The sequence below is a fragment of the Pipistrellus kuhlii genome, unplaced genomic scaffold (genome assembly GCF_014108245.1).
Source record: "Pipistrellus kuhlii isolate mPipKuh1 unplaced genomic scaffold, mPipKuh1.p scaffold_m20_p_3, whole genome shotgun sequence".
NCBI classification, from domain to species: domain Eukaryota; kingdom Metazoa; phylum Chordata; class Mammalia; order Chiroptera; family Vespertilionidae; genus Pipistrellus; species Pipistrellus kuhlii.
In genome coordinates, this window is record NW_023425529.1 from 79995379 (window position 1) to 80016085 (window position 20707).

Sequence of the window (20707 nt, forward strand, 5' to 3'; positions counted from 1 at the left end):
GCAGGAGAGGCTCCCATCACCACCACTGTGCTCACTAGCCAAGAGCCCAGCTTCTGGCTGAATTCATTGACCACCAGGGGTCAGCTCCTGCATTGAGTATCTGACCCCTGATGGTCAATGTGTATTATAGCAACCGGTTGTTCCACTGTTTGGTCTATTTGCATATTAGGGTCTTATTATATAGGATAATTCAAGATTCTATGTCATAGCTAGGATTCTCTAAATCAGTTCTCCCTCAAAGAAAGTTAATGGAATGGCCTTCCTATAGTTCTCTAAACATAATGGTTTTCAGAATGTTTTAGCTCTGAAATCCATATATGTCTAAAACATATATGTGGGGGTTTTTTATGTACATCAAAGAAGAAGAATACTCATTTGGTTTCTAAGTATCAGATGTGTCTCAGATGTTAATTAAATATATAAAGATGAGTTATTCATACATATTTTTATCTACAATAATACTTTCTAACAAGCAGTTTCATGAGTTAGTCCCTAATGCAATTAAGTATAAATGCTCCAAAATTAAATAAGTACAAGTAAGTTTAAGTAATCAACTGATCCCATCCCTAAAGACCTAAATTATGTAACTGATACAGAAGAAAGTATATTATGTCTTACTGGACTCCTAATACACAAGTGGCAAATACTGGCACACATATACTCAATCTCTCCTTGTATGATGGCAGGCAACTCTAACAGATCATGGCACTCATGCCTTTGACCATGGCCTCAAAATCTACCCACAATAGTAAACCAGGGAGTCACTACCAGTCAATTGGTGGTGGTATCAAAGATGAGACTACAGAATACATATTTCATAACTTCTAAAAGAAATATTTATACTCAAAAACTTCTAGGCATATCCAAGAAGCTCAATGAACCACAAGTACAATAATGATAGAGGTATGCACCCAAATATATATCTCATAGTCCAAATGCTGAAAAGCCAAAGATAAAAAGAAAATCTTGAAAGAAACAATAAAATACCAAGAACAAGAAAATACACTTACAAGGAAGCTCCAATAATATTAACAATTGGCATCTCACCAGACACAATTGAGCCAGAAGACAGTGAAATGACATATTTTAATAGTTGAAAGGAAAAAAAAAATCAACCAAGCATATTTTATCTTATATCTTTCAAATATGAAGATGAAATGAAGGCATGGGCAGATAAACACTGAATTTGTTGGTATCAGACTCACCTTACAACAAATATAAGTAATTTAGGTTAAAAGCAAGTAATCTTAGACAGTAATCCAAATACACACACACACACACACACACACACACACACACACACAAAATACCAGTAAAGTGGGGCATGCAAGAGGTAGCTGATTAATGATTCTTTCTAATCATTAATGTGTTTATCTCTCTCCCTCTACCTTTCTCTCTGAAATCAATAAAAATATTTTTTAAAAGACCTGAAAACCTAAAGCATTGTTAAAAGAAATTTTAAAATAACTAAACAAAGATTTCCCATGTTCATAGACTTGGGTGGGGCAGAAACTGGATGGAGGGGAACAATCTATACAAATAATAAAGGAATATGCAAATTGTCTGAGATATCGTCTTATAGCAACCAATCAGGATGGGGGCAGGGCTGCACCGGAGAGCTCTCAGCACACCTGCCCCAGGGGTATGAAGGATGCAGAGAGGAAGGGAGAGCAGATAGGCAGTTAGGGGTATCAGGCAAGGAGGGGAGAGCAGTTAGGGTCATCAGGCTGGCAGGGGCGCAGTTAGGGGCATCAGGCAGGCAAGCAGGTGAGTGGTTAGGAGCCAGTGGTTCTGGATTATGAAAGGAATCCTGGATTGAAGAGGGTGAAGGTGGACTGAGGGACCCCCCCCCCCCATTGTGCATAAATTTCATGCACTGGGCATCTAGTGAGGTGATAAAGGGGGACATCTATAATACTCTCAACAATAAAGATTTTTTTAAATAAAGAAATAATTTTTTTAAAAAACACACACAGAATAGAGAGTCCAGAAATAAACCCATGCCTATATGGTAAATTACTATTTAACAAAGAAGGCAAAATATAAAATGGGGTAAAGACAATCTTTTCAATAAATAGTGCTGGAAAAATGGAATAAATACAAGGGAGAAAATGAAACTAAACCACCATCTTGCATCATATACAAGAATAAGCTCAAGATGGATTAAAGACAAATGTAAGACTTGAAACCACAAAAATCCTAGAAGAAAACATAGGCTGTAAAATCTCTGATATTTCTCAGAACAAATTTTTTTCTGACATATCTCCTCAGGCAATGGGAAAAAAAAGTAAACAAATGGGATAATATCAAACTAAAATTTTTTTGCACAGCAAGGAAACCATCAACAAAACAAAAAGACAACCAACTGAATGGGAGAACATATTCACCAATGATATATCTGTTAAGAGGTTAATATCCAAAACTTATGAAGAACTCATTCAACTCAACACAACAAAAAACAAAAAATTCAAATTTAAAAATGGGCAAAGGACCTGGATAGATGCTTCTCCAAAGAGAACACACAAATGGCCAATAGTCATATGAATAGATGGTCAGTGTTATTAATCATCAGAGAAATGAAAATTAAAACCATAATGAAGAATGAATTTTTTTACCCATTTTGCTGAATATCTGAAACTGGTTCAGAATGGTATTCAATGTATACCATAGTTGAAAAAAAAATATACAAATAATTAAACAAACTATAATGAGATATCACCTAACACCTGTCAGAATGGCTGTCATCAATAAATCAATAAACAAGTGTTGGCGAGGATGTGGAGAAAAGGGACCCCTCCTTCGCTGTTCGTGGGAATACAAATTGGTACAGCACTATGGAAGACAATATGGAGGGTTCTCAAAAATGTTAAAAATGGAATGTCTTATGACCCAGTGATTCCACTTCTGTGTATATATCCAAAGAAATTTAAAACACCTATTTGAAAGAATATATACACTCCTATGTTCATTGTACTGTTACTTAGAATAGCCAAGATATGGAAGCAACCCAACTGCCCAATAAGAGACAAATGAATAAAAAAGGTGGTATCCAAATATATAAAAACCCATAGTGTATAACATCCAAAACAACCAAAGGCTTGACCAACTGGAAGTCAGTGCTAGGTTGCCATGGAGAAGCCAGAACTGAGTGCTGAGGGGGATGCGAATCAAGCCCAAAGAGAGGCCTGGAGAGAAAAAAAGCAGGACCTGATCTGTTGCCTCTGTGGCAGCTATTGATCAGCACTTGCCTCTCTCTCTCACTTCAGACTAGGCCAGAAGCCACACTTCTCTTTCTCTCAGACCTCTGCTGGGGCTGCTGATCAGACCTGCCTCTCTAATCAGGCCCTTTGATAGGCCCAGAGACAGTGATTGGCATAGATACCAACCAATCAGAACCAAATCTGGTAAACTACAAGGAGCCAATAGCTGCCTAAGAGGCAGAGCTTTTGACACTAACTGGCATAGAAACCAATCAACTAGAATCAAATCTGGGTGAAGTGTGAGGAGCCAATGGGTGCCAAGAAGGTGGAGCTTTTAATGCTGACTGACATAAAAACCCACTAATCAGAACCTAATCTGAGTGAACTGCAAAGGAAGAACCTAAGGAGGGGCCTGAGGAGGGGTTTTAAGGGCAACAGCTGTTTGGTGTAAGGTTTAAGAAAGTGGTTCAATTTTTTAATGACCAGTTTGGCAGTATAGTGCATTTGACTGGCTATCAGTCCAGATATAGGGATTATGTATTTTTGTCTGCCAAGAGCATCTCCTCTTGATGAAAAAGGCTCCCGCCACCCCCATCCTATATAATCTATCTATACTACTAAAAGGGTAATATGCTAATTATACCGGGTCAACGGGCCATCTTCTGGATAGCAGACTTCCTTGAGGACAAAGACATGATGGTGAGAGCTGAAGCAGAGGCCATTAGGGACAATCAGGCCAGCAGGGGAGGGCAGATGGGGGTGAGATCAGGCTGGCAGGGGAGGGCAGTTGGGGGAAAGATCAGGCCAACAGGGGAGGGCAGCTGGGGGTGAGATCAGGCCTGCAGGGGAGGGCAGTTAGGGACAAGATCAGGCTAGCAAGAGAGGGCAGTTTGGGGCAATCAGGCAGGCTGAGGCAGTTAGGGATAATCAGGCCAGCAGAGGAGAGCAGTTGGGGGCAAGATCTGGCCAGCAAGGGAAGGGCATTAGGGGCAATCAAGTAGGCAGGAAGAGAGGTTAGGAGCGATCAGGCAGGCAGAGGGGTTAGGGGCAATCAAGCAGGCAGGCAGAGGCAGTTGGGGGCAATCAGGCAGGCAGACAGGTAAGTGGTTAGGAGCCAGCAGTCCCAGATTGTGAGAGGGATGTCCAACTTCTGGAAGTTAGACATCCCGTGAGGGGTCCCAAATTGGAGAGGATGCAGACTGGTCTAGGGGCACCCCCCTCCCCGCAATGCACAAATTTCATGTACTGGGCCTCTAGTATATATATAAATGCTAAGCAACCAGAACAATACAAATGACTGGAATGACCAGTTGCTATGATGCACACTGCAGCCAGCCAACTAGCCCAGTTGGGGTTCGGCCCCTCCTCCAGGCCAGCCCTGGCTGGACTCGGGATAGGACTAGCTTACCAACTTTCCACGGCCCCACCCTTGGCCGGCCCAGCCCCCAATTGCCCCCCCCACCCTGATTGGGGGCAGGTCCAGCCAGCCAACCACTGGTGGCCCCTCTCCATGGCAGGCCCACCCTGATCGGTCCCCACCACCCTGATTGAGGGTGGGGCTGGCCAGCCAACTGCCTGTGGCCTCTCCCTTTGGCTGGCTATGGTCCCTCTTCTGGCTGGCCCTGTCCCCCAGTGACCCCCCCCCATTGAGGGTGGGGCCGTTGGCCAACCTCTCCCATTCCCTCTTCCCTGATGGCCCAGTTCGATTGGCCCCCATTGGTGCAGACCAGCCAGACCCCACCTGTGCACAAATTCATGCACTGGGCCTTTAGTATACACTGAGTATATATGTGGCCAGATTACTATGATTTCTGAATGCATAATAATCTGGCCACCCATTTTGTGTGTGTGTGTGTGTGTGTGTGTGTGTGTGTGTGTGTGTGTGTGTACACATACTAGGGGCCCAGTGCACAAAATTCGTGTACTGGGGGTGGGATTATCTCAGCCCAACTTGCCTTCTTTCACATACTGGGAGTCCTCAGGGATGTGGGAGTGGGCCTAAGCTGCAGGGGAGACAACTTTGCGGGAGGCAACTGTATCATGGGCTAATCATGGGAAGGCACGAGCCCCATTACCCTGCTTCTGCAGCCACTGCCAGTCACCACAGCCACCAAGGTATTTTCATCAACATGGACTCCAGTCCCTTCACCAAGAAAAAATGACAACTTTCTTTAGGCATTTTCAAGATGTGTCTTTTATAGGATATGCATTTCTTCCTTATTTCTTTTATTCTCACCTGAGGATATGTTTCTATTGACTTTTAGAGAATATGGAAGAGAAAGGAAAAGACAGAAACATCAAAGTGAGAGGGACACTTTGATTGGCTGCCTCCTGCCCAAGCCCTGATTTGGGCCCTGGCCAGGGAGGAACCTTAACCTAGGTGCATGCTCTTGATCAGAATCAAACCCAGACCCTGCTATCTGCAGGCTGAGGCATTATCCACTGAGTCAAACTGGCTAGGGCAGGATATGACATTTCTTAGCCCTCCAGCCGTGGACCTTCATTTTTTTCTCCAGAAGTGTGGTGGAAAAACCCTACATCACCTTTTTGGATTCTTATACACAAGTTACTAAGAATATTACCAGTGGCGTACAGGGAGCTTAGCCAATGAGCAATCAGAAAAGGTGTTTCCTCTATAGTTCACATCATTTGAGGCTGGGTCCTGCCCAGACCTAAAACCTCTGGTAGAAGCTTTAGGCCTGGACAGGGCCCCTCCAGCTCCCTCTGATCACTGGCTCCGTCTCTGCCCAGGCCTGCATGGGCCAAAAGCCTCTTGAGCAGAAGCGGACCCCCAGCTCCCTGAGATCGATCACAGGGGGTCCACTTCTGCCTAGGCCTTACCTCACAGTGACCTGGGTGCCAGAATGTTCCTGGGACATAGGCCCTGGGTGCCATTGTATGCAAATTAACCACAATTTTGGGTTAATTTGCATAGTCATTCTGATTGGCTATAGGAGTAGCAAAGGTATGGTCAATTTACATGTTTGTCTATTATTAGGTAAGATGAGGCCTGGTGCATGAATTTGTGCATGGGCTGGGTCCAGCCAGCCTGGTCAGAGGGAGGAGACATGGGTGATTGGCCAGGCTGCTGGTCGAACTCCTGGTCAAAGGGACAATTTGCATATCAGTCTTTTATTATATAGGATATACACTGAGTGGCCAGATTATTATGTGTTCAGAGATCATGGTATGTTATTTGGCCATAATCAATAATTAAATCTTACCATTTGTGACAGCAAAGATGGACCTAGAGAATATTATGATAAGTGAAATAAGTCAGTCAGAGAAAAACAAATCCCATATGATTTCACTTAGATGTGGAATCTATAAAACAAGATAAGTAAACAAGCAAAACAGTAATAAACTTATAGATTCAGGGAATAGAATGCTGGTTTCCAGAAGGGAGAGTGTTAGCAAGACTAGGAGAAAAAGATTAAAGGGTTAAGTACAAATTGGTAGTTACAAATTGTAACTACCTGAAACTAATCTATACTAGTAAATATTGTATACCTAAAACTAATCTATACTAATAAAAGGGTAATATGCTAATTAGACCGGATGTTCTTCTGGACAAAGTCACAGTGGTGAGGGCCAAGACAGAGGCAGTTTAGAGGGAGGGGAGGGTAGTTAGGGGCGATTGAATCAACAGGAGAGGGCAGTTAGGGGGTGATTGGGTTGGCAGGGGAGCAGCTAGGGGCATCAGGCTGGAAGGGAGAGGGGATAGGGCTGATCAGGCAGGCAGGCAGGCAGGGGAGTGGTTAGGAGCCAGCGGTCCCAGATTGCGAGAGGGATGTCCGATTGCCGGTTTAGGCCTGATCCCACTGGTAGTTGGACATCCCCCTAGGGGTTCCAGATTGGATAGAGTATAGGACAAGCTGAGAGACAACCTCCCATGCACGAATTTTGTGCACCAGGCCTCTAGTACAAAATAATATCTAATGTAAACTATAATTGAAAAATAAATTAAAAACAATAAGAAGTTTGCTCAGGCAACCTGCTAGAACTTTCTATTCCCTGAAACCTTCCCCACCAACTTTTCACTCCTCCAACCTTCTTTTCAATCCTTGACTTTTCACTTTCCCAAAGTTCATCCCCAAATTAAAGTGAGGTTCCTAGGAAGCCAAACATCCTACCTGGAATGCCTTGTGTCTGGGATGGACCGGTTCAGGGGCAGCAGGTTACTGAGGTAAACATTGTAACCAAACTTTTGGAAGAGGTTCTCAGCCCTTTTCTGCTGGGCCTCAGAGAGATCATCACCCCACTGCTTGAAAAGCGCTGAGTTTGGGAAGAGTTTCTCTCTGGGTCTGTGTTTCTGTGTCTCGCTTGCCTTGGCTTCCACTGCCTTGTCCACATTTTCTTGTTGCCTCTTAGACAATTTCATACTTTCTTCTGCAAATGAAGGGCAGGGGAGAAAACATTTCAGCCAATCCTTAGCTACCTGGGCACTGCTTTGCATTCAAATTTCACCACAATGTTTTCCTTTCCAAATTCTGAAATTGACCAGCTCTTGTCCTAGAGGATACGATATGTCAAGGAATTTGTCAGAGCAGTGCCAAGCTGTCCTGGCGAGGCATGCACTGAAACACACCTCTTCTTTGAGCTCTGTCAGAACTTCTCTATCCAAAGTCCCAAGCCTTCGCAGTTCCTCCAGGAACTGTCATCTGAGAAATATATCGACCATAGAGAACCTTTTTCAGAATAAGACCTGAGAACCATTTACATCAGAATCATCTGTTGGATTATTTTTAAATGCAGATCTACAGGCTTATCCCCTAAATCAACTAAATCAGAATCTCAGGTCAGACAGGGATAGGGAAAGATGCCAGAATCAGCACTTTCTTTCCCCCAATCCTCATATTTCCATTGATTTTAGAAAGAGTGGAAGAGAGAGGGAAAGACAGAGAGAAATATCGGTGTGAGAGAACACAACAATAGGTTGCCTTCTGCATAAGCCCTGACCAGGACCCTGGTCAGAGGGGAGCTGTAGGCTCCAAGGTACGTGCCCTTGACCGGAATAGAACGTGGGACCCTTCAGTCTGCAGGCTGACACTCTATCCACTGAGCCAAACCTGCTAGAGCCAGAATCAGCACTTTTAACAAATCAATGAATAATTCTTTTATACAATAAAATGTGAGAAACACTGCACTACACTATCAGTGACTACTCTTTCCTAGCTGGGTGACCTTGGCCAGGGTCTTTCTCTTCTTGGTGCCATAGATTTACCAAGTACCTCAGAGCATTGCAGTGATAACTATGTGGCTTACTGCCTGTGAAGTGCTTATGACAGAGCCTGGCACACAATAAAGTTTGGCTATTTTCTCTTTTCTCTGGTTTCTATATTTCCTCTCCTTAGTGGTGGGGGAGAGGTGAGGAAGGATATTGAGAAGAGTGGAAAACTTTTAAAATTGTTATGCTAAGAAATGGAAGTAAGATTTTAATCGTAAAACAGAGTACTGAGGGCCTAGTAGAGGGCTGGCTGAGGCAGGGCCGTGAGTGTGAAGTGGCTCAGGTATGGAAATTTTTCCAGCAGTTGTTCAGCCCTTGGGTGAAGGCACAGCGAAGACAGACAATTGATTTCACATGATGTAGCGGGGGAAGAGGGGGGACCCTTAGGAGGGTGCAATAGAACAAGTGTGCAACGGAGTTGTGGATCGTGGCAAAGAAAAGCTGAAGAAATGGTACTGTTACAGAGAACAACTGAGGGAATATGCTGCAATCATGAACTTGTGATCAGCAAAGGACAGCTTGAATTTGTCATTTCACAGGTGAACAGGTCTGGATGATGACAAAGTTCAACATACAGCGTAGAAGTATGGGAAGGTGGAATGGAGGTAATGGACTACCTGGATGGGAAAGCAGGGCTGTTGAATGGGTCATCCACAGGACATTGCAGTGGCCCAGAATGACAGCAGGATTTGGGGCAGAGCCAAAGACTGAACCAGGAGCCATGGCAAAGTCTGTACTGAGTGAGGAAACTTGTCAGGGAGGTCAACGGAAGAAATGCTAGAGGGCAGCCAGGTTTACATAACAAGGTAAAGCGCCATCATCATAGCTGTCTGACTCTCTCCTTTCTGAGATCAGACCAAACCTAGAGCCCATCAATTGTTCCCAAGTTCAACATTGACAATGACACTCCTCAGCATCAGGTCCCAAAGTGGTCACCAAGATACTCCACCTTGGGGACCCACTTAGCTCCCACTAATCTTCCCTTAAACCTATACTGCAATCCTGCCAAATTGATAGGATTACCTCTAGCCCATGTAGTATATTTTTTTTGCAAGTTGAAAGAATCACCACCATCCCTCCCCTACCCCCCCCCTTTTTTTTTTTAACAGTTTCAGCCCAGGGATTACCAGTTTCACCAGGACACATCTCCCTGTGTAAACTGCCTCTGGGCAGATACAGCCCCAGGCACAGCACATGGCTTTGTGAGCTGAATTTAAGGGAAGCAGGAAAGTCCGCAAGTGGGAGGAGGATGTGTTTGGAAGGTAGCAAAACCAGGCCTAAGAAGAAAGAGAATCAATTACAGAAGTGCTTAAGGCTAAATAAATAAAATGGGTCAAAGAAAACTCAGAAAGAACAAATAAATATAAATGGAGTGTCTTTCAAAGAAAGCTCATGGGAATACCCTGCATATTTGCTCAGGTAGACAATCAAACTGAGAGCAGAAATTTTATAATATTCCAAATTAAATGGTATTTTTATTCAAAATCTTCTGTACTAAGCATTGGGGGCCGGGGGGAGACATGTGTCACAGGGTAGCTTTGAGTTCTCTGTTCCTTTAAACTCCTGTGTTCCTCTTTGGGGATTTTCCTCTCTTATTCATTGCTGCCAATTGGGAGATTGTTTGGACTGGGACACCCTAGAGTCAATTTGAGTAAGTGCAGAGTCCACAGGATGAATACAGTGCCATTAGACCATTCATTTCATACAGAAACTTTCCAGGATCCAAAGGGCCCCACCCAATGTCACCATTCTGCAGAAGCCTTAAAGACGCCCTGGGCAGGTTCCAAAAAATTCGTTCAGAGTCATCAAACCCTCTGCTACAGGGATTTCATTATCATTATGTGTTTGCTTTTGTTCTGTATGACAGCTTACATTCATGTCTAAATATTGATATATGATATCCTCTGGACTTCCTAGAGACAATGAGCAACCAGGATGCTGCATAACTGTACAGACTTCATTTCAGGAAGCCCTATCAGAAAAAGGGCCTTTGTGATCTGGAAACAGGGTCCAGAAGACATTTTGAAATTCACCTCAGCTGGTAGGGCGTGCCTGACACCACATCATTCTAAAGTGAATAAAATGTGGGGAGCATCTGAAAGGGCAGGGCGGGGCGAGGATGAGCTCCCAACTCCGCCCCGTAGGGCGGAGTTATCCCTAGCCCTCAAAACTCCTGGACTGGGAGAAATTCGCTCTCTTCCGCCATGCTGCCGGCATGAGTGGGAGGAGCCCATTGCTAGCATGGTACAGGCTCTTTTATTTATTGCATCGGACTCGGCTCCCTGGTGGTCCTTGGGGATCACGAAGTCTGGGCATAACACATCAAAAATAATGAGGAGCCAGAACCGGTATGGCTCAGTGGATAGAGTGTTGGCCTGCAGACTGAGGGATCCAAGGTTCGATTCCAGTCAAAGGCATGTACTTTGGTTTCGGGCACATCCCCAATGGGGGCTGTGCAGGAGGCAACTGCTTAATGTTTCTCTCTCATCGATGTTTCTAATTCTCTATCCCTCTCCCTTCCTCTCTGTAAAAAAAAATCAATAAAATATATATTTTTAAAAATAATAATGAGGAAAGGAGGAGCTGGTCATTGCAGAGGAAAAGGGAAGCACACTGGTGGCTCCAGATGACTGGTGGAGGCATAATGTGTTCCAGCTGCAGGCAGAACTGATATGGGCAGAAACAGAATGTTGGGGAACCAGCTAGAACTATGAGAAACAGTAATCATGCTCCGTTAACTGTGGTTGTTTTATTCTGATTAAAGAAGGCACATTCTAACCTGGCAGGCTGTGGCACTCTGGACCTGGGAACTCACCTGCAAATGCAGCCCATCCTCCTCATTTGGAGCTGCCTATTATCATGCAAACATTAACAACTTTCTGGTAGGAACCAGAATCACCAGCTCTTTGAAGACCCCCCACCCTTGCATGTCACTAAGCACTTTGAAGATCCCCAGCCTTTTGCATACCTGTGGGCTTTTGCAAATTTCCAGCCTGCTTATATCTGTTAACTGCCCATTTGGCAAACCCTTTGCCTATTTCCCCATGTGATAGTTATCCTTCTACCCAATATAAGCAACTGGCTTATGGTGGGGTGCAGAGCAGAGTTTTATGGATGAGTTGCTGCTTTCCCATGATGCCAGCAGTATTGAATAAACGCTCTTATATAAGTCAACCTGTCTCTGCTGAATTGGCTCAGATAGTGATCAGCAGCACAGGCCCACTGATTGTCTGGTTACAGAACTCCTGCCACTTTAAGGCCCGAGGTGGCTGAGCCCTGGGGTTGGGTGAGCGAGTGGTGGTGTGGTCTGAGTATGCTATCAAGGAATGACAGTGATTGCCCAGGTACGTAGGCATCCTCTTGGTGACGCCACACTGAGCATATTTGCAAGTCAATGTCCACCCCAGTGGAATGTGCTCAAAAGCCAGGGCTTCCAAGAGTGACAATCTTATCTGTTTCATTACTCTCTTACCGGGTATCACTCTGCCCTCTCTCCCTGACTGCCTGTCCTCTGTCCTCTTTTTCCAATATTCATTCATTCATTTACTCACCCATTTAATTTCTATGTGCCAGACACAGGGGATTAAGTGGTAAGATACTCTATGCGACATCCCTGAAACTAGTGCCTATGAAACATGCCTTCCAGAAAATTATACCACAATAAAATATGAAGAGTCTTATCAGGGAAGATGTAGAAGGTGCTATGGTGCTTAATGATTCTTTTTTTCTATGCCCATCCACATCATTTTCTTCTTTTCTGTCTTGTCTCCGCATACCAGATAGTCCTCGGGTTATATCAGACTCGTCATTTCGTGGTTACGTCACCATATATATATATATATTAAATATTTTATCGATTTTTTACTGAGAGGAAGAGAGAGGGATAGAGAGCTAGAAACATCGATGAGAGAGAAACATCGATCAGCTGCCTCTTGCACACTCCCTACTGGGGATGTGCCCACAATCCAGGTACATGCCCTTGACCAGAATCGAACCTGGGACCCTTCGGTCCACAGGCCAATGCTCTATCCACTGAGCCAAACCGGTTTCGGCTATTTATATTTTTTAAAAGTTCCGTCATTTCAACGTATGTACATAGGTGCTTTATGTTTTTATTATTTATTTACCACAAGTAAAGGTCAGGAATTATCTTTCTTTTAAATCTTTTTTACTGTTTCACTTCATTACTGCTGTGTATGTGCTCCATGTGAGTGGCGCAGGTGCTTATGTAGGTGGGTTCCGACTTTGGTGAAAACACATTACCGTATTTTTCGGACCATAAGACGCACTTTTTTCCCCCCCAGAAGTGGGGGGAAAAAGTCCCTGCGTCTTATGGTCCAAATTTAGCCTACACATATACTTTAAAAAAAAAGTTTTTTTACTTGCCCGGCTCTGTGTGGTCTCTGTGTGCTTGCCTGGCTCTAAAATGGTTCTAAATGCTGCTGTTTACTTTACAGGGTTGATTACATGTGTTTATGACTGTGATGTTGGGTTTTAATGCACATAAAATATTTTAGGACACTATTTGTTTCAGAATCTTTTTTTCTTCATTTCCCTTCTCTAAAAACTGGTGCGTCTTATGGTCCGGAGCGTCTTATGGTCCGAAAAATACGGTACGTTGCGCTGTAGGAACGGATCTCTGACGTTAACCAAGGACCTACTGTACATTCTTTTATTCCCTTGCTCTTGGCCAGTGGTTCTCAACCTTTCTAATGCCGAGACCCTTTAATACAGTTCCTCATGTTGGGGTGACCCCCAGCCATAAAAAATTTTCGTTGCTACTTCATAACTGTAATTTTGCTACTATTATAAATCGTAATGTAAATATCTGTCATGACCCACAGGTTGAGAACTGCTAGCAGGGTTGCCTAAGACAATCGGAAAACACAGATATTTACATTATGATTCATAACAGTAGCAAAATTACAGTTATGAAGTAGCAACAAAAATAATTTTATGGTTAGGGGTCACCACAACATGAGGAACTGTATTAAAAAGGGTCGCGGCATTAGGAAGGTTGAGAACCACTGACATAGACTTTTGCTCTTTGCTCCTTTTTTGTCCTCATCTCTTTAATCCTCTATTGCCCTCTTTTTCTCTCTCTCTTTTCCTGATTCAGTCCTTTACTTTTTATCCTTCCTCTTTCCTTCCATCTATCCCTCTGCCTCGCCCTGAACCTGGGCAATGTTCAGTTTTTATATTAAAAGACACTTTCTTCACCGCCAGCCCCCACATGCACACAACCACGCATCTCTGCAGCCATTTCCCTGCTCATACATTCAACCTCCCTTCAGGGGCGCAAGCATTTGACCTCTGCAATGACAGGGATTGAGGTAAACATGCCTGCCTCTCTTACTGGAGTCAGATGCTGAGACACATAAAATTTATAGGGGTTAGAGTCAGAATCAAAAGCAAGCCCCAGATTTCATGTGAAGAACTTAAAATGTGGTAGACCTTATGCGCATTAGGTTAAGTGAAATAAGTAAGAAAGAGAAAGACAAATACCATTTAATTTCACATATATGTCAATCTAAAAGTGGAGGAAACAAGCTCATAGTTACAGAGAACAGACGGATGGTTGCCAGAGGTTGTGGGGAGAAGAGAGGTGGTATGTTGTGAAAGGGGTGAAAAGGTACAAACTTCCATTTATAAAATAAGTAAGACCTGAGATGTCTTCTAACATACAGCATGGTGACTACAGTCAATAGCACTACACTGTGTACTTGAAGTTGCTAAACGAGTAGACCTTAGAGGATCTCTCATCACAGAAAAAAAAATGCCATTATGGGTGGTGGCGGGTATGATCAGTCACAGTTAGTACAAGAATTGAACCATTACACTGTACACCTAAAACTAACATAATGCTAAAGAACAATTATTCCTCAATAAAAGAAAGAGGTTAGTATGTGACACTGCATGGATTTCACAACCATGGGACGCTGGCAGGTACGGTCTCATCATCTCTCCTCATAGGCCAGGAGCCTCACTGGGAGAGAAATGCTGGCTTCAGGCCACTCAATCAGCATGTCACATCAGGTTCCACCTCAGGTCCTCCAGCAAGCCCCTGTGAGTCCCTGACAGCAGCTGACGGCAAAATGGAAATGCAGCCTTAGCCCCAGGGATTCTTACCTCCATTTGTCAGCCCTGCCACTCAAAGTCCTAAGGGCAGGGCTGTGCGGAAGAGTCCTGGGCCTCTCTGGGAGTGTTTGAGCCTTTTCCTGCCTGCATGTATGCGCTTGTGATCATGAGTGTGTGCCAGCATACACACACACCACTCACATCATGTGCACGAAAAAGCCCCACATGCTAACTGACTAGCTCAGGGAAGGCCTGCATGGAGGCCTTGCAAACTAAGACACCTAAAGTAACCACAAAGTATGGTCTGAAATTAAAACCTTTAATTAAAAAGCAGTTTATAGTGGCTCTTCCTGTCCTAGGCCAGTATCTTCCCCTACAAAGATCAACTTCAATCTTTCTGAGCCTATTGTCTTTTACTTCCAAGATACCATACCTGTGGAATGTCCGGGTAACTTGTAACTTCCCTTTTTTTGGACCCTTCAGAACACAACTAACAGGGCAGAAACCACAAATTGTTATTGTTATCAGGTTGTCGACTGTTAACTGTACGGTACCAACCCACCTATGTCTATTGTTTCCCTTTGTACCCAGTCCAGAGGTTTCTCTGCTTTGCTTTCTCCCACTTTCCTAATCTATTACCAATGGATTTCATGTAACCCACCTATAACAGGATTAGGATTCATCATCTCTGGTTCTCTCTTTCCTCTAAAAATCAATTGCTTTGACTGTGGTTACCCACTTCCTCCCTCTAAAAGAGCTCCTAAGAGAGGCGAAAATATAACCAAAGGAAAAGAAAGAGCTAAAGTCTAATAACAGAGAAGACATGGAAAATAGAAGACAGGGGAGATCCACCAAAAGGGAAAAAGGTTGGAAGAAGTTTAAGTTGGTAGAGAATATTTAAAATTAAAAATAAACAAATAATCCTGGCCAGATTGGCTCAGTGGATGGAGCATCGACCTGCAGTCTGAAGGGTCCCAGGTTTGATTCCGGTCAGGGGCACATGCCTGTGTTGCGGGCTCAATCCTCAGTGGGGGGTGTGCAGGAGGCAGCCAATCGATAGTTCTCTCTCATCATTGATGTTTCTATCTCAAATCTCTTCCTTTGATGAAATTTATAAAAGTGAAAAGCCACCGTTTTTCAGAGCATTATCTCAATACGCTGAGATTCTTCTTCCCGGCAATTGTTGACAGGTTAGCTCAAATAAACTCACAAAAAAATCCTTCAATGGTTTTAATGTTTTCTCATACTGCAGCTCAGATTCCCTCTAATTCTCAACATTTAATGCCCATTTGGAAGCATAGAATTCAATTTCAGATGCTAAATTGAGCAACTGAGAGATAAAAACGTGAACTCTTACTCATTTTATTCTCCACACCCCTTTCGCCTAAGAGTTTTTAAGTGTGCATAAGCATGTGCGCGCGCACACACACACACTCACACACACACACACACACACACACACACACACACACCATCCCCTCCAAGTGACTTAGAAACTTACTCAGATGCTGCAACTCCAACTCCAGCTGAGAGAGTCTCTTTATCATTATCCTGTTCCTTTCAGACAGAGGCAAGTGAGGCTCCTTTTGGACACCACCCAGAATCAACTTTTGTAAACCCATCTTGGTATAAAATACCAGGACGAGATTGTAGACAATAGTGAGAGTCAGTCCAATGCAGAGAATTTTGCAGAGATGTCTCCTGAGCATCATACTTCAACTGGTTCTGCCACTCCCTGTGGGGCTGAGTGTCACTGCTCTGGCAAGCTAAGGATCAGAATCAGCTGAGCCTTGTCTCCTGGTTGCAGAGATGACACCCTGCCTGCTGAACCAGATGTTCTCCGACTGAAAATCTGGCACAGGCTGCCTGGCTCCTCCCTGCACAGTGTCAGGTGTGGAGTATGTCATGGCAGCCACCCAATGACTGGCAGGCTCCCTGGGTACACTTGGTACTGTCTCAAATGTTACAGCCAACAAACTTGAAGAAAGCTTTTTGAGGTGGAGGTGAGCTCCAGGCAATGGCCCTGCTTCACTGATCTGTGCCCTCTGCTAGCTATCGGCACACAGCTCTGCACACTGAGGTTCTGACAGTGGGGAATGGCACGTAATAAGAATAGAGCCACGATTGTTTAATGAGTATTCACCTTCCTAACTATAGGTAAGAAGTTTTCTTACAGACCCTGGGAAACTGGAGGATTTGCTACAAGGAGAAAACTAGAGCTGTAAAGAGACAAGAAACACCTTGGCACCCCGATGGGTCCATTGCTCAGAAAAGAAAATGCACTTTGAAAACAGACAAAGGACAGGCCAGTTTTGATTTGGTTGCTGGGCCTGAACCTTGTTGTCCTCTGGGAGTTTGCCTTAGGAATGCTGACCATTCCCTTAAATATCCTGGAAGGAGACACAGGGACCACGGACCCTGCAGCCACCCCCTCCCTTTCCCCTTGCATGCAGCCTTTATTCCTTATTCCTATGTAATCAGCCAGCTAGTAGGGGATGGGAGAGCAGATTTTTGTGAATGACCTGCTGCTCTATCATACTACCAGCATTCTTTGAATAAACGCTCATAGATGGTTCACCCCTGACTCCTCTTAATGCGTTCAAGTAGTGACAGGCAGCTGGGAGCCATTGATTGTCTGGTTTCAGTTCCACCCTGTTCCAGCTTCCACTAACTCTTCTGCTCCCACACCTCACACTCACTATATGTTTTGGACAAATCATTTAATTACCATCATTATAGATTAAACACTTGAAATTGTTCCTCAGAGCCAAAAGTTCTAAGTCTAGTGTTGGATCCCTTCATAATCATCTCTCACTGTGTCCCAGCTTTAGGTCTCCAAATCAATAAGAAGTGGGGAAGAAATTTAGATTAAAGTACAGAGATGTTGCTTTAGAAAAAGCAGGTAGAACAAAACATAATAATAAAATGTAAGAGTTCTTTTTTTAAAAAATATATATTTTATTGATTTTTTTACAGAGAGGAAGGGAGAGAGATAGAGAATTAGAAATGTCAATGAGAGAGAAACATCAACCAGCTGCCTCTTGCACACCCCCTACTGGGGATGTGCCCGCAACCAAAGTACATGCCCCTGACCGGAATCGAACCTGGGACCTTTCAGTCCACAGAGCGATGCTCTACTACTGAGCCAAACCGGTTTCGGCATAAGAGTTCTTTATATCTGTTGTTCCCATACCCTCACCTACAAATCAGAGTCAAAATAAATTTAAAATGCATGATTTATGTCTATTTAACACTTGAAATGGAGTAGACCATTTATCTCTATTTCTCCCCCACTGAAAGCAACTAAAAACTCTGCATTCTAGAAATAACACAAACATGAAGACTCTGAAAGGTGGAGAAAGGGGCTATGGGAACAACATAGTGGTGAGTTCCCTGGGTTTTCTTTTTGCCTAATATATCCTAGACTGAATGCTGAGTAAGTTGCCACACTATAAATGCCAACAGGAAAAGACAAAAAAACGTCCCAAAGAAAATCCTGTTCTAGACAAAGAAATAGGGCAGGGGAAGCCTAGCAAGATGAGTATTCACATTCAGACAATAACTGCTCTACTCCAGCCAAAAGCCACCTGAAAACCTGTTATACCAGACCCAAATTCAATGTGCAATGGGAGGAATGTTGAGTCAAAGATAATCCAAACATCACTACCACACCTAGACAGAATCACTTCTCCCTCAGATGAGGACTGTGCAATTTTCCACATTTGTCTGCCTAACACCTTTCCTTAGCATGAGTTCTTTCTCAGGAGGCACCTCATCTTTAGCAAACTCCTGGTTGCCTACTCTACCACTTTGCCAGATGGGTCCAGAAATGGCTAAACCTAACAATGAATCCAGGTGGGAACTGCCCACTATCCCAATACATGACGGTGACTACAGCAATGTGTGAAAGAAAGCCACTACCCAATGCCCACATTCTCCAATGCAACGGACCAATGTATCTTAGAGAAATGATTGATTCTGGAGCAGGAAAAATACAAGATGAACCTGAAGCATCTTGTAATAGCAGAAAGTAAGGAAATGATCAGAAAAAGAAAAGTAAGACAAGAAAGCTAAATAGAAGCAAAAGAAAAAAGACTGGAAGGAAATATGCTGAAATGATAAGAATGGTTGTATTATGATCTCATTACTCTCTTAATATAAATGTGTAAATTAGCAGTACAGGCAGTTAATTTACTTTTTCTACTTTTTACTTATTTGCTAATATGGTCTTATCAGTTTTATAATGGGAAAAATTAGCAAATTAATGATAATTTTTTTAGATTAGAAATTATGATGATTTTATTTTTACCTTTGCTTTAATTTTGTTATTTTTTTTATATTATTGATTTTTTTACAGAGAGTAAGAGAGAGGGATAGAGTGTTAGAAACATCAGTGAGAGAGAAACATTAATCAGCTGCTTCCTGGACACCTCCTACTGTAGATGTGCCCACAACCAAGGTATATGCTTTTGACAGGAATCAAATCCCCAACCACCACCACTCCTACCCCTCAAGACAAGCTCCCACCACTCCATTGTCCATCTCCATTGGTTATGCTAATATTCATACATACAAGTTCTTTGGTTGTTCTCTTGCCGCACCCCTTTCCACAGCTTTCTCTCTGAGGTTGGACGGTCTGTTCAGTGTTTCTTTGTCTCTGGATCTGTTTTTGTTCATCAGTATATGATGTTCATTATATCCCATATATGAGTGAGATCATGTGATATTTATCTTTCTCTAACTGACTTATTTCTCTTAGCATAATGTTCTCTAGTTCCATCCATGTTATTGCAAATGGTAGGAGTTCCTTCCTTTTTATAGCAGCATAGTATTCCATTGTGTAGATATACCACATTTTTTTAATCCACTCATCTGCTGACGGGCACTTAGGCTGTTTTCGAATCTTAGCTATTATAAATTGTGCTGCTATGACCATAGGGATGCATATGTCCTTTCTGATTGGTATTTCTGGTTTCTTGGAATATATTCCCAGAAGTAGAATTACTGAGTCAAATGAGTAACATTTTTAATATTTTGAAGAATCTCCATACTGTTTTCCACAGTGGCTACACCAGTCTGGATTCCCACCCAGTGCAGGAGGGTTTATTTTTCTCCATATCCTCACCAGCACTTGTCGTTTGTTGATTTGTTGATGATAGCTATTCTGACAGGTGTGAGATGGTACCTCATTATAGTTTTGATTTGCATCTCTCAGATGATTAGTGACTTTGAGCATATTTTCATAAGTCTCTTGACCTTCTATATATCCTCTTTTGAAAAGTTTAGGTCCTTTGCCTATTTTTTTTTAATTGGATTGTTTATTTTCCTTTTGTTGAGATGTATGAGTTCCCTGTAAATTTTGGAGATTAAACCTTTATCTGAGATAACATTGGCAAACATGTTCTCCCATGCAGTGGACTTTTTTGTTGTTTTGTTTATGTTGTTGTTGTTTTTTTGTTTTTTTCTGTGCAGACATTTTTTATTTTGATGTAGTCCCATTTGTTTATTTTCTCCTTAGTTTCCAATGCTCTAAGAGCTATAAAGATATTGCTACAACATATGTCTGATATTTTGCTGCCTATGGAATCTTCTAAAATTTTTATGGTTTCCTGTCTTACATTTAAGTTCTTTATCCATTTTGAGTTTATTTTTGTGTATGGTTTACTAGTAACTTGGTAATCTAGTTTCATTTTTTTGCATGTATCTGACCAATTTTCCCAACATGATTTGTTGAAGAGACTGTCTTGACTCCATTGTATGCTCTTGCCTCCTTTGTCAAATATTAATTGAGCATAATAGCTTGGGTCAGTTTCTGGATTCTTTGGTTCCATTGTTCTAGGTCTATTCTTGTGCCAATACCAGATAGTTCTGAGAACAGTGACTTTGTAACATAGCTTGATATCTGGTATTGTGATCCCTTCAACTTTGTTCTTCTTTCTCAGGATTGCTGTTGCTATTTGGATTCTTTTTTTATTCCATATGAATTTTTGAAGAGTTTGTTCTAGGTCTGTGAAATATACCATTGGTATTTTAATGGGAATTATATTGAATCTACAAATTGCTTTGGGTAGTATGGACATTTTAATGATATTGATTCTTCCAATCCATAAATATGGTATGTTCTTCCATTTGTTTATGTCTTCCTCTATCTCTTTATTTTTTTCTACATCCTGTAGTTTCCTGAGCACAGGTCTTTTACCTC

The 20707-nt window shown here is 42.7% G+C and overlaps 1 protein-coding gene across 3 annotated transcripts in view; it reads right to left on the reverse strand.

The window, feature by feature from the left end:
• The window catches only part of GALNT8 (polypeptide N-acetylgalactosaminyltransferase 8), a 57484-nt gene extending 40939 nt beyond the window's left edge, over positions 1 to 16545 (reverse strand). For 2 of the 3 annotated variants that reach the window (XR_004991016.2, XM_036455716.2), the window contains exons 1-2: positions 16007 to 16543; positions 7334 to 7589 (exon numbers count right to left, since the gene is read on the reverse strand). Coding sequence is in view for 1 of the 3 variants with exons in the window: in XM_036455716.2 (XP_036311609.1) it covers positions 7334 to 7589; positions 16007 to 16217 (467 nt within the window). In the remaining 2 variants the exon portion in view is untranslated. Of the gene's footprint in view, positions 1 to 7333; positions 7590 to 16006 lie in introns of all 3 variants that reach the window. The other variant, XR_006742897.1, reaches the window with a different exon arrangement.
• Between the last annotated feature and the right edge of the window lie 4162 nt (positions 16546 to 20707).